Here is a 15240-nt window from a genome sequence, read left to right as displayed (position 1 = left end):
AAATGCATCGCTTTGCATTTCTGTGTTCAACTTTATCTGCCATCTGCCCAATCCTTCTTTAATTAATCACTTTGCCCCGATTAAAATGATTCATTTTCAAATTCAAATTTTTGTAATTTTCAAATTAAAACTCATTCTTTCTTGGCAAATTTACCTTTATTTCACAAACGTAAACTTACTTTAGACTGTCATTAGGTGAGATCTCAAAAAACATAAGGTATCAATGGTCTCATGGCCAACACACTAAAACATCTTTCAGATTCAGCTGAGCTAGGAAGAATTATGCTTGCTCTGTATATCTTTTCAAGTGTGCTTTCCAGGACAAACTTTTCTCGCCTCAATATCTTCAAATTGTCTTGCAGGTTTGAATATGACACCATTTGTCTTTGGCTTCCAGACATTCTTTCTGGAGAGACCATATCACAAATTCCCTTTCTCGTACTTGGGATTTTCAGACCTTGTGCTTTCCAGTCATTTTTGATGTTGACACTTTTGGTCAAAGTTTCAAATGAAATTCTGTCTAAAGCTGTCAAATGTTCAATAACAAACTTGGGTGTTTCTGTTGATTTCTTCTTGAAATGCAAAATAATTGTTCCCTGGTTTGTGCAAGATGGAATACTAACTGACTTGGCATGTTTGTGTTCCAGATGATATTTGAAAATTGTTTCAAAATGATTACACTGCGCTAAATTCATATTCTTTTTGTTCACAAGAATTTATGCCAAACATTTGCCTTGCCTTGAAAAATCAATCCAGTTATTCCTCATTTTGCTGTTCAGAACTTACCTGGCTGAAAAGTTACCAAACATTTATTTACAAAACAAGGAATTCTCGTGCCATCCTATTATCGTACTAGCTTTAGAGAAGAGAGTTTAGAAATGTAATCACTTTAATTCATTAATCACATTTAATAAAAGATTAATCAAAGCAGCCTTAACACGATGAATACTATTTCTGTATTCTTTTTCCTGCTGATGCTTATTTAACAGGAGTTATTTCATTCTTAGAATGAGAGCTTCCTTGTCTGGTCAGAAATCTTCTGCCTTAGAAATTATTACCACATTCAATATTGCAGTAGTTTAAGTCCACAATTATTGGTGCCTCTGTTATTTTCCAGGATATTTCTGTGTCCTTCCTATTAATTGGTGGACTGACAAATCTCTGGTTCATGATTTTTTTCAATGGCTGCTTAGAGTAAAATGTACCTGAAGTAAAAATCACCTTGAATTACTTTGTAAATTCTGCAGTGACATCATAGTTTGCTGTCTTAAACGAAGGACTAAGATTATTTTCAGTAATTTTAACATGGAATTTTGTGATAATAATCATGTACCATTCACAGATTGGTGTTTGAGTTGAGTTGGGGTGGTAGAGGTAGTTGAAATTAGAGAGGGATGACGTGGGGGATTTCCTCCTCCAAATTCCTGTTTTATTTCTGGAAAGATTCTGCATGCGTAATAATAACATGCAAAATAGTTGGCAGGTCATGTTGCAGTTGTATAAGATATTGTTGAGGCTGCATTTAGAGTATTGTGTTCAGTTCTGGGCACCATGTTGTTGGAAAGATGTTGTCAGGTTGGAAAGGGTACAGAGATTTACGAGGATGTTGTCAGGACTCAAGGGGTTGAGCTATAGGGAGAGGTTGAGCTGGCTGGGATTCTTTTCCTTGGAGCATAGGAGGACGAGGGGTGATCTTGTAAATGTATATAAAATCATGAGAGGAAGAGATTGGGTAGGCACACGGAATCTCTTGCCCAGAGCTGGGGAATTGAGAACCAGAAGACATAGGATTAAGGTGAAGGAGATAAGATTTAATAGGAATCGAAGCGATAACATTTTCACACAAAGGGTGGTGATTGTATGGAACAAGCTGTTGGAGGAGATAGTTGAAGCAGGTACTATAACAACGTTTAAGAAACAATTGGACTGGTACATGGATAGTGTAGGCAGGAACTGCAGATACTGGTTTACACCGAAGATAGGCACAAAATGCTAGAGTCACTCAGCTGGATAGGCAGCATCTCTGGATAGGAATGGGTGACGTTTCGGGTCGAGACCCTTCTTCAAACTGAGTGTCAGGGGAGAGGGACTTACAGAGATAAGGAAGTGACAGAGATCAAAAAGATGAAGATCAAGGCAAATGTAAAATAGACTATTGTGAGCTCGCTCTCCCCTGACGCTTAGTCTGAAGAAGGGCCTCGACCTGAAATGTCACCCATTCCTTCTATCCAGAGATTCTGCCAATCCCGCTGAAAATACTCCAGCATTTTGTGTCTATCTTTGGTACATGGATCGGACAAGCTTAGACAAATATGAGCCAAACGCAGACAGATGTTGGTTGGTGTGGGTTTGGCAGAAGGGACTGTTTCCATGCTGTATGACTGACTCTATGACGGTTACTAAAAGCGAAAACTGACTTGCTTAGATAAAAGTGGTTCAATAAATTCCATTTATTTGGCTATTCAAAGAACAGTAACTGTGCTCTCCTTATGAAATTGGTGTACAGGTGTCTGGATCATAACCCTACCTCGGCAACCATGATCCTACTATGGACAATGTTTTGATGGCCCTGAAGACTTTGGTTTTGCACTATTATGGCCTGATCAAGTATTACGGATGAATTATTTATTGTGTTATTGAATATTGTTTATTTATTTGTGTCATATTTTGTTAATGGATCAGTGAGGCTACAGCAAGTAAGAATTTACTTGTTCTTTTGCCGGTTCCTCTGGCAATTAAAAATTCTTGACTCTTGAATTTTATCACACATATATATCATACAGTACATTGTATATCCAGTCCTCCTTCCAGATTAAGCACACTTTCACCCCCCACTTCCACTGCTTTTAAAAGCTAATGAAGCCAGTAGCTTATCTATGATTAGTTTGAGTGGACGCTAATCCAAGTGTAAGTTGTGGGGAAGATGATGCGTACTTAATTTCATATCTGAATTAAAAATTGTTTTAACATTATTTTGAAGCCTGGCTGTGAATTTATAATTTCATGTAAATCCAAACCATTGTCATCTATTATTTTAAATTGTAACCCTGCGCTTGGATATTGAGATCACCTGGGCAAACCGTACACTGGGTATATCACATCACATTTGCTGATAGGATAAAATTGCCTCGCATGTATGTGATTAATCAAAGCAATTATGAATACTTGCATTGTTTTGGTATGCTTATTTATTTTATTTATTCATGTCATCACACAACTGTTTGCCAATAGCGAGCAAATTTTAGTGCCACGTCGTTGGCCTTTGCAAGATCCTTTACAGTGCCTGTGTCATGCAGCATGTCACAGCTCAGGAGATGTTCCATAGTCTGGAGGCCCCGTCTGCACTTGCAGTCTGCTGCATCTTCAGTATATCCCTACTCCAGCATGTTCGGTTGCGCCAGGTTATCCACAGTTGGTCGGAACCTAGTGGGAATTTCTCAGAGGGATTGATTGCTATGTGAATGTCTTCCGGAGATTTCTCTAGTCTCTCTTCCCAGAGTTTGAGCCTTCTGGATGATGCACTGCAGTCCAGGAGATGGACAGAAGAGAGGAAACTTCTGCGTGATTTCAAATGCTGAGGTAGTAAAGGGTGGTCATGTAGGGGGTGTCTTTCATCCTCTGATTGTCTGAAGCGTTCTTTTTGACTGGCTACTGCTCTTCTGATTCCAGGAGATGCAATGCCAGAGAGTAGGTAGATGTTGTCAGTCTTGGTAGGTTTCATGCATCCACTGATGCAGCGATAGCTGGTGTTTAGCACAGGATCAATCTTCCTGCGCGGGCATACTCGGCAGTGGAGAAGCAGAGAGCCAGAGCTGTTGATCGAATGGTTTTAGAATTTGCTCCCCATTTTGAGGTACTCGGCTTGCTAAGAAGAGCATTTCTGGAACTGACGTTTCCTTTAAGCTTGGTGATATGTGCTTTGTAGGTCAGAGATTGATCAAGAGTCACATCGAGATAGACTGGACTGTCACAGTGCTCCAATCTGACTCCATTCCATATGATCTTCAACCTTCGATTTGCATACTTGTTCTTCCAGTGGAAGGCACAGACTTGGGTTTTAGATGGATTGTCTCTCAGGTGATTCTCTTTGTAGTACGAGGACAGGTTGACTAAAGCCTCACATAGAGTAGCTTCTGCCTCAAGGAAGTCAGCACCTTGGGTTGTAATACACAGGTCATCTGCTTAAATGAAACTCCTGGTGTTGGGATGGATAGACTGGTGGTTAACATAGATAATGAGCAAGGTGGGTGCCAGGACACTTCCTTGAGGGAGGCGGTTTTTCTGCCTGCACCAGCGACTTTTCTTTCCTGATAGCTCGACAAAGAAACGTCTGTTTTCGACCAGGGTCTTCACCAGGTTGGTTAGACACAAGTTGTGTGTCAAATTAAGTACTTTGTGTAACAGTCAGCGATGGTTTACTGTATCATAAGCGGCTTAAAGGTCTACAAAAGATTCAAGATTCAAGAGATTCAAGATAGCTTTATTTGTCATCCAAAAAAACGATTTTTTTGGACGAAATTCAGTCACCCACAGTCCAACAATAAAAGCAAAAACAGTGCCTGTGATAACACCTTCCTGAAAGCCATCCTCTATGTGTGCTAAATATGATAATATGGATGTGTGGTATGGTAAATATGATAAAATGGATATGGATAAGCATGAATGTATGCAAGCCTTGGGATTCTGGATGTTATTTTTATTTTATCTGTGTGTTATCTATTTTCAATAGATGACAACACACAGCGTGTTGCTTGGTTCATGGGATGCCAGTAATATGGGCTGCTTTGTCCTGGATGGTGCTGAGGTTTTGAGTAGTGTCAGAGCCATAGTAATTCAGGCAAGGCCAATGTTTTCCATCACACTTCTGGCCTCTGCCTTGTAAATGGTGGAAAGGTTTGGGGAAGTTGGTGATTCACTTACTGCAGGTGGTCTGAGGGTCTGACTGACGATCATAGTAGATATGTGGCTGGTCCAGCTCAGTCGATAGTTGGTGTTGACTTCCAGCTTATTGATGGTTTAGGATTTGTAATACATTGGATATCAAGGGTAGGTGGGTATAGTTTGCCTTGTTGGTGATACGCCTGGCATTTTGGTGGTGGAAATATTACTCTGCCTTTCCTCATGTCGTCTCCCATTTAGCTTGTATTTTTCACCTTGAAAGAAGTTTGCAGCAACACCACGACACAACGTCCCACTTAGCCTTGAGTCATCAGCAAGCATAGAAATGTTGCATCTGTGCTCCTCAGCCACATTACAAATTGCATGTAGGTGGGCCACAAGCTGCCAACAATCTGCCAAACTGATGAAGACACGATTGTTCCTCCTCTTTGCTTTACATCTGTTAACTTTGTATCTATTGTATTTTTCCCTAACTTTTGCTTTCCTGCCTGCCCGTGCAGATTTATCGACACTCCTTAACCCTTTCCTTTACTTTCGTAGCACTTTAAGCAGGTTTAATTACAGTGAAACAATAATGGTGACATGCACTTCTCTCTGTAAAATAAAGCTCAATTTCCTCCTTATGGACCAGACTCTTCATGCATGGGTTGGACATTTTTTTTACATAAAAAGCAGAGTCACTGATCACTATTATTGATTATTTTCTTTTTGATTCGTTCACGTCTGGTTTATTGATCCATTGACACATTTTCATTAATCATTGTTTGAGCACTACGGAAATTCAGCTTCACAAGTGCTTTGAATACAGGTTCTGCTAAGTGCACATTAATCAGCCTCCAGCTTAAGAATCACAACAGTGAATGCAAAACATTTTGTCCCAGACCCTGGGACATAAACTTTTATTGCCTGACTTCATAACAACATGAATGTATTTCCAAGAGGAAACTATGACTGTAGCCATATTTTCAGATAGGCTGCCAATATTAGTTGTTTGTTTTCTTTAGGATTAATGTATAGACATTTGCTTTGCTTAAATGCCGGAAATTATTGCCAACTTCTGATTAGCCTTGTGTAGGTGGTGCTTGCTGGAACTGCTGTAGGCCAAATGCAGGAACTCCCACAGTGTAGGTGGGGTTGAAATTCTAGATTTAGACTTTGCAATAGTGAAGGGTTAGTGATTTATTTCTGAGCCTCCAGTGGTTCAGAGCTTGCTGTACTTCAGTGATTCAAGCACTTGTGTAGTAGAATAAAAGCTGTGAGAGTACTTATTTACATGACCACATCACACAGTGTATTCAAGATTCTAACCATCTTCTGGGTGAAAAATCTTCCTCTGGTTTCTTCCAGTTTAGGACACCTCTGGTATGGAGAACGTTTTCCAATCATCTGCTTCATCTGCACCCCTCATAATTTTGTGTACATCAGTCACGTCCTCCCATATCCCCCTCTGTGTCAAGGAAAACAACTCCAGCCTTATGATAAGAACTAACAAAAATGAGCAGCAGGAAGCTTCTTGAACTTGCTCTGACCACCAATAATAACGTGGCTGACCTGATGTTGGTTTGACTCCACATTCAAATATGTTCCCCAAAACCAATGTCTACAAATCAAATTCCTGTGACAGAAGCCAAGGGTGGGATGGGACCTCATCTCTGGTCATTGGTATTAAGCTTTTGCAATGGTTTGCAAATATCACTAATATTCAGAATTGCAATAGATATGCTGGCACCTGTGACTCGGTTCATCCAGGACAGAGTGGGTTATACACAGCGGCAGTTCCCACTGGGGTTGTCACCTGCTGCCAGCTTAATTCAGTCCATTCTCTTCTGGAATGTCATTTAGGTTCAATGTTAATATTTTTCTAAGTACAGTTCTTGGGATTCAGTTGCTGATTACCACCCATTAGCCAATTTGTCCAAAAGCAGAAACATACCTTTTGTACAGCGATCTACATCGCATCACTCTACGTCCAATTGCTATATCTCTTTCACTTAATTCAATAATCATCCTAACACTACACATAATTAACAATGGAATATATATTGTAACGAGTCATGGACAAACACCATGAAACTATTTTTTATTGTTATTATTATTACCAACTTGAAAAATGCTTTAAAAATGTATTAAAGCATTTGCATGAAGTAAGTCAGTTCATTTGTAATTCAGGGAGCCCCTATATTTGAAAAACATTTCCATTTTTGTAATTGTATTAAATTAAGGAAAATGCCAATAATCGTGTACATTTTTAAAAGATAATTGAACTGTCGGCGACCATCGGCATAGATCAAATTTGGAGAGCATGTACGTGAGGCTGATGTGGCTTTGTCTTGATTTTTTTTTGTCTGTAATTTACTTCTGTGAAATATGATTGGTATACGTTTGTGAACCTTTATCCCTCAGGGCTACGGTAAAAAGAATATTTTGCGTTTCAAGGCAGCTAATTACTTTGTTCATTGTCTGTCTGTTTTCGGGTAGAGTTTCATTATTGTATTTAGTTGGGGAAACTTACTTTGGCTTGGGTCATTGTTAGCTGGAGCTTTGAATGCTTTCTCGTCAGGGTTCACAATTGGGGCGGGTTATAATAACATATGGAAAAAAACCATAAATTATGATGAACGTAAAGTGATCTTTTGTTTTGGAAATTGCTGATGTCCTTCTTCAATCAATCATTTCTCTCTCTCTCTCATTAGAATGATTGAGGAGTGTGGAAGGAGAGGGAAGACCATGGCTGAGAAGAGGCAGCTATTTATGGACATGAGTAAGTATCCTGTATTTGTGTTGTCCAAATAAAAAGGCTTTAGTATTAAAGTGGTTAGCATGGGTTTACATCAAATGCTCATTAAATGAATTGGAAAGCAAATGTTGTAATTGCGCTACAGTGAAAAGCTTTTGTTTGTATGCTATCCAATCAAATCAGATAACACTATACATGAATATAATCAAGGCAAACACGTTCAAAAGGGAGACGAAGAGAAAATATTAGAGTGCAGAATATAGTTTCTCAACATTGTGACATAACTATTCCAGAAGAAAAGATTCAGTGTCCACAATAAGGTCGGTTGGAAAATCGGGACTGTACCCAGCTAGTAGCAGAACCGTTGTGAAGTTGAATTAAAAGAGGGAAAGACGCTGTTCCAGAGTCTGGTGCTGTGGGTTTTCATGCTTTATCTTCTGCCCAATGGGAAAGGGGAAAGAAGAAGAAATGATTGGGGTGGAAAAGATCCTTGATTATGCTGAATGTATTCCCAAGGCAGGGTGAAGGGAAGATGGAGTCAATGGTGGGGAGTCCAGTCTAAATGATGGACTGGGCTACATCCACAACTCTGTGGTTCCATGAGGTCTTGGGCAGAGCTGTTTCCAAACCAAGCTGTGATGTAACCTGACAGAGTGTTTTCTGCATTGTATCTGTGGAGGTTTGTCAGATTCGTTGGAGACATGCCAAAGTTCCGCATCTCAGGAAGAAGGATTGTTAACGTAGAACAATACAGCACAAGAATAGGCCCTTTGGGCCTATTGTGATATCAGGGTAAATCAAAATCCTCTGACCGCAAGTAATCCATTGTCTTCCATTTGCATCATAACCATGCACCTATCTAAAAGACTCTTAATTTGGGAGTGAGATTGGATATATCACAACTGTCTCTACCATCACCCCAGGCAATGTTGGTATGCTTTTGTGGCTGCAGCATCAATGTGTTTGGTCCAGGATAGATGGTTGGTAATCTTTATGGCCAGGAACTGGAAGCACTCAACCATTTCCTACTTCGACATCTTTGATACTGATTGGGGCATGTACTCCACCATCCTTCCTGGAGTCAATAATTAGTTTCCCCATTTTACTGAATTTGAGGGAGAGGATGTTGTCCTGACACCATGTCACAAAGCTCTCCATCTCCATCCCGTACTCTGTGTCATCATTATGTGAGATCCATCCCATTACAGTGGTATTCACTGCATACTTGTTGAAGGAGTTGGATCTAAATTTAGCCACACACCTATGTATAGGGAGTATAGTAGGGTGCTGAAAAAACATCTTTGCAGTTCACTGGTGGTAATTATAGACAATAGGTGCAGGAGTAGGCCATTCGGCCCTTCGAGCCAGCACCGCCATTCAATGTGATCATGGCTGATCATTCTCAATCAGTACCCCGTTCCTGCTTTCTCCCCATACCCCCTGACTCCGCTATCCTTAAGAGCTCTATCTAGCTCTCTCTTGAATGTATTCAGAGAATTGGCCTCCACTGCCCTCTGAGGCAGAGAATTCCACAGATTCACAACTCTCTGACTAAAAAAGTTTTTCCTCATCTCTGTTCTAAATGGCCTACCCCTTATTCTTAAACTGTGGCCCCTGGTTCTGGACTCCCCCAACATTGGGAACATGTTTCCTGCCTCTAACATGTCCAACTCCTTAATAATCTTATATGTTTCGATAAGATCCCCTCTCATCCTTCTAAATTCCAGTGTATACAAACCTAGTCGCTCCAGTCTTTCAACATATGACAGTCCCGCCATTCCGGGAATTAACCTAGTATTGTGGAGGATGTGTTCTTGCCTATCCTCACTGACTCTAGACAATTGGTCAGAAGGTTCAGTGGCAGAGGAAGGGTGCTGATTCCTTGGTCCAGGAGTTTGGAGATCAGTTTGGTTGGAACTAAGGTGGAGAAGACTTAGCTATAGTCAATACATAGGAATTGTCATAGGTGTGTAAGAAAGAATTGCAGAAGATGGTTTAAATCGAAGGTAGACACAAAATGCTGGAGTAACTCAGCGGGACAGGCAGCATCTCTGGAGAGAAGGAATGGGTGATGTTTTGGGTCGAGACCCTTCTTCAGACTGATTGTCATAGGTATCCTTATTCTCTAGTTGTTCTTGAGATGAGTTTAGACTTAGGGAGATGATGTCTGCTGTGGATGTATTATAACAGCAGGCAAACTGCAGTGTATCAAGTTTGTCTGTATTTTTCCTTTATTTGGCAGAGATGGACAAAAGAGCTGGCCGGTAATTGAAGAGATCCATGGGGACACCTTGGTCTTAAAGCAGTGTTCAGTTTTGAATACTGATGGGGGAAAGGGCTCCCCTGACAGATGCAGTCATAACCAAGGCCGTAGCATTATAGGAAACTCACTTGTAAATGGTGAGAGGAGAAGATTCAAGGAAGGAATAGTTCGAGCAGGGTCTCCAGTTAGGAGAGTGATGGGATTCTCAAATGCTACATTGTCTTCCTGGCGCCCTTAATCTGGGCATGGCTGACAGGTGCCAAAGCTTTGGGTGGAGAGAATAGAAGGCTGGTTCAATGATGTGGACAGAAAATGTGATCATATTGCGCAGACAGAATTTAATGAGTTAGGAAGGCAGTAATTACCATGAAAATGGGCGTAAGGTGGATGTGAATGGATGGCTATAAAGTTGGAACAAGAGAGAACTTTAGGTTACAGGGACACTGGGACTATTTCATGAGAAGGTTGGATGTGTATAGACTGGATGGGTTGGACCTAAACAGGGCAGTGTACTGATATGTAGGTTTGGTAGTGTTGTGGGGGTAGAATTCATATTATCTTGGCAAAAGGATAGGAAGTTGAGCATAGATTCAGAAAGGAGAAGTGCAGATATGAAAATGGAAGGCAAGAAATTAGTGGGGGAGTTTGAAAGACAGGATAAATGAAGGTTGGGAAATGGATAATAGAGATTCCCACTTGTAATAGTTTATGCCTGAATTATATTGTGTATGCCAATGAACTGAAGGTAGTGAAAGATCCATGGCAGTATGATATTATTTATTTCATGGAAATGTGGCTGAATGTGAAATAACAGAGCTGCAGATGATAGAGTTTTCTGAGAAGATGGGAAGATTAAAGGAAGAAAAAAATGACATCAGGTGCTGGAGTAACTCAGCAGGCCAGGCAGCATTTCTGGAGAATGTGGATAGGTGACACTTTGGGTGGGGACCCTTCTTCAGACTGATTGTGGTTGGGAGGGGAGCTGGAAGAGAGGAGGAGCAGGACAAAGCCTGGCAAATGACAGATGGGTACGTGAGGGGATATTTAGACAGGGTGATGGTTAGTCAAAGGTATTGGCAGTATTGCTGCAAGAGGCATAACAATTCCGAGAAGGAATAAGATTTTTGAAAGATCATCAAATTAGTCTACAGAGGTTGAACAAAAGAACAAAATACAGGAGGAAAGCTTTAAACTGCAGAAATATACAGATAATAGAAACAGAAGGCAGGAGCAATCCAGAAGATGGTAGACACAAAATGCTGGAGTAACTCAGTGGGACAGGCAGCATCTCTGGAGAGAAGGAATGGGAGATGTTTCGGGTCGAGACCCTTCTTCAGAAGAAGCCTGAGTTATTACAATGAAGCTGTCCATCACATTAAGGGAATTTTCTATAAAAGTGAGGATCTTTATAAGTGTGGAGGAACAAAGTGACCACATGTTCCTTAAAGTAGTAAATCAACTGATAAATAAAATTGTTAATAACTTGATGCCCAAAATTTAGTGATGCGTAAATTTAGCTTGTCGAATGGATTTGCATCACCCTTGTCATATAATCACTGTTGGATCTACACAGCTTTGCAATGATTTACTAGTCACTAAAAAAAGCAACGGACCATGTGTTGTTAATCTTCCAATCACGCATCACAGCAGATGAACATTGTCAGGAAGCCAGTGGATTAAGCCAATTGACAAAATAAACCTGTTATAAATGTATGTTTCAGTCCAATCATAGGAATTCTGTTTTAACTGCTCACTAATAGTAAATTTACATTTAGGATCAGTGCCTGGGATTAGCATAGGTTTATGAGATTAGTCAAAGTTACCTAGCTGAAAAGCCAAACGATAACAACTACCATTCGTACAATAGCTTTATTGTTGGAACATTGTCAAAACAATCAGACACTAGTTTAAAAGGGCAGATGATGAAAAATTTGGTTAAAGAATTTGGTTCTGAAAAGGGGATAATAGTTTGAGTGCTTTATGGAGGCACTTCCACAGGATTAGATCTAGGCAGTTGAAGACACAACCATACCAATGGTTGGGCAGTTAAAACCAGGATTCCACAAGGATTAGAGACTGGAAGGACTGGAGGATGTGGTACCATGAGGGAGGGTGAGGTCTCAGGATAAAGTGACAACATGGACGAGTATTTAAAAACCCACAGAAGAGCAGATGGCAAGTCAGTGAGCACAGGCGTGAGATATGTGAATAGGTTTTGGAGCAAGTACCCCTGCTCTATTCTCTTCACATCCATGACTGTATGGACAAGCACAGGATCCAATGTTGTTGATACATTCACCAATGACTCTCTATAGAGTCATAGTGATACAGCGAGGAAACGGACCCTTCACCCCAACTTGCCCACACCAGCCAACGTCCCAGCTACACTAGTCCCACGTGCACGCCAATCCATATCCCTCCAAACATCGGACATGTTAAGGGCCAATCATGGATAATGATATGTAGGATGTTTTTAAACCGAAGATAAATTCAAAAAGCTGCCGTAACTCAGCGGGTCAGGTGGCATCTGAGACAAGTCTGAAGAAGGGTCTCGACCCAAAACGTCACCTCTTCCTTTTCTCCGGAGATGCTGCCTGATCCGATTAGTTACTCCAACTTTTTGTGTCTGTCATGGGTAATGATGAGTCAGCATATAGGAGAGAGCTAGAATACCACAACACCATCCTCTCACTCAAAGTCACAAACCAAGGAACTAATAGTTGACTTCAGAAAGAGAAAGTCGTAAGTCCACGCTCCAGTTTCCCTTCGTGAGTCCCCAGTAAAGAGTTAATAGCTTCATATTCCAGGGTAGCTGTTCCCAAACCAGACTGTAATGTTGCCGGACAGGATGCTCTCTACAGCTCCAGAGTAGAAGCAATGAAGGATCCTCAGAGACACTCTGAATTTCCTCAGCTGTCTAAGGTGGTAAAGGCGCTGCTTTGCCTTACCCACCAGTGCGGCAATGTGCGTTGCCCATGTCAGATCCTCTGTGATGCGGACTCCCTCGGGTTTCTATTAAATCTTGCCCCTCTCGCCTTACGCTTATGTCTCCTGGTTCTTGATTCCCCTAACCTTGGTAAAAGACACTGTGCATTCATCCTATCTATTCCCCTTGTGATTTGATACACCTCGTTAAGATTACCCTTCAACCTCTTGTACTCCAAGGAATAAAGTACTAGGCAGCCCAACCTCCCCTGAAAGCTCAGCCCCTCAAATCCTGGCAACATCCTCAGAAATTTCTGTACTCTTTCCAGCTTAATGACAAAATTACGACAATTGTACATGTATCTTAACGTACTTGTGCGCATCACAATAAACTCCACTTGATTGACTTGACTTGACCTGAAGTAGATCTGCAGAGTAAAAGTTTGGATGAGCTCCAGCATACATGTGGAGGAAGATGAGAGGCCAGCCAGGAATGAATCTTGAGATTGCACGTTGATTAATGTTTTTTTAAACTATTCCTTTCCCAGCATTTCGTCTCTCGACTGACTTCATTTTGAGCAGACATTTAAAGCAGTTTTTGCATCAGTTTTCCTCTGCTGTTGTACTTTCACCTTTTTTTACTTTAATACTCCTCTCAAGGAGGTATCTATTTCCCATTGACATTGATTTATGGGCTCTATTTCAGAAGCTGAGAAGTATGTCACATCATAACCAAATCCTGTGTAAAAAATGGTAATAATCTCACCTTTAATTATTTTGTGGCTATCTTAAACTTGCACCCTGTTACTTTTGCATTGAGCAGTTAAATAAATTCTATAAAACCGTTAACAGTCGCACAAATCTTAAATAAGTGACACATCTCATATTTGCTGCCTTGTAACATATCATAGTGATAGATTGCATCTGAAGTGAAAACACCTGAAATGATGCCAAATGTTGAGTGTTTCTCTTTTCACAGTTGATGCGTGCCTCTTGAGCATTTCCAGCATCTTATTTTATTATTTTAAAGCAGGAAAGATATCCAGATGAAGTACATAGCCAAAATGCTGAATATTTTCAGTGTGCCTGTTTGTGCTGTTTTACGAACTGTTGGCGAGATACAGTGTGCAATTAAGCTTGTTTCAGGATTACACGCCTACAGCATGTTAAAGTGAAAGTCATGTTGGGGCATCTGGTGTTCCACACAGTGGCTGGATTTGACATTGAACCCTGCGTGGAACTCAAGCGTAATAAGCTTATGGGCTTGACACTTATTGAAAGATATAGCATGGAAACAGACACTTCAGCCCACCGAGTCCATGTTAACCATTGAGCACCCTTTCATACTGGTTCTATGTTGTTCCACTTTCACATCTACCCCCTAAACATTAGGGGCAATTTGCAGAGGCCAATTAACCTACGCCCATACGTCTTTGGGAAGTGGGAAGAATTTGCAGCACCCTGAGGAGACCCACACAGTCACAGGGACAATATGCAAACTTCACACAGGTAGGACCCGAGGTCAGGATCAAAGGGTGCAGCTCACCAGCTCTGTCACTGAATCGACCTGGACCTCAGCTTTACACCAGCTTTGGTCAGAAGCACACACGATAACCCCATTACTTTCTCTGACCTGGATTGAAATGCTACGTGCAAGTAACTGAATTATTTTGTTCTTTATGTTCTGAATATATAATTAATTTGTGTGTATTCCACAGCATTGTGCTGTCATAAGGTAATTATCCAACTGACTCCTAGTAATTGCTTATGGACCATATGGTCACTGGTATGGCAGCGAGGATTGGAGGTTGTTTGTACCCAGGGGGTGCAAGAAAGGCAACTGCAGGAACTATTGCAATGAGGGCGGTGTGGGCACTTGCAAGGAGCAGACTGGATTGAGTTTGATTTGACCCAGAATGCAAGAAAGGAAGAAACATTGCATTGTCATCTCAAAGAATGGTTGCATGCCTTGTGTACATCTGTAACACTGGGTCATGTTCAATTGAGCATTATTGGTTATCGTGATAGCATATTCCAATGATTGTGAGGATAACAGTACTTACTTTTGAATATTTGTAAGCTATGCTTTCATTGATACCACTAACTAGAGGGGAAGGACATCTTTTTCGTCTATTCATTGCCATGCCTGGCGTAGTAGATTATTTGCAGAGCACTTTTTAAATGTTTTAATTCTGAGTGCTGCCTCCTCTCCTGCTCTGATGTTCGCCCAGAACATTTGGGACTTGCATGTAACGTTGTTGCAGTATTTTTGGATTTTTCTTTTTATCAGTGAAATTATTTTCATGATTCATGAGAAATCAATATTTGTTAAACAAAATTACCTCGACCTGTCTTTTACAGTTCTGCTTTTTTTTATAGTGGAAGAATGCTTGAAATCATCGATTTACAAGCTTTA

The 15240-nt window shown here is 40.7% G+C and overlaps 1 protein-coding gene across 14 annotated transcripts in view; it reads left to right on the top strand.

Moving 5' to 3' along the window:
• The window catches only part of dtnba (dystrobrevin, beta a), a 335231-nt gene that overhangs the window by 106874 nt on the left and 213117 nt on the right, over nucleotides 1–15240 (top strand). For all 14 annotated transcript variants that reach the window (XM_078399376.1, XM_078399375.1, XM_078399378.1 and 11 more), the window contains one exon: nucleotides 7593–7660. In XM_078399376.1, coding sequence (XP_078255502.1) covers nucleotides 7594–7660 — 67 coding nt within the window. In that variant the 5' untranslated portion in view covers nucleotide 7593. The remainder of the gene's footprint in view (nucleotides 1–7592; nucleotides 7661–15240) is intronic.

Source organism: Rhinoraja longicauda, chromosome 5 (assembly GCF_053455715.1).
Source record: "Rhinoraja longicauda isolate Sanriku21f chromosome 5, sRhiLon1.1, whole genome shotgun sequence".
NCBI lineage: Eukaryota > Metazoa > Chordata > Chondrichthyes > Rajiformes > Arhynchobatidae > Rhinoraja > Rhinoraja longicauda.
The sequence above is the reverse complement of the archived record's forward strand: the minus strand, read 5'-3'. Positions and strand labels throughout refer to the sequence as shown.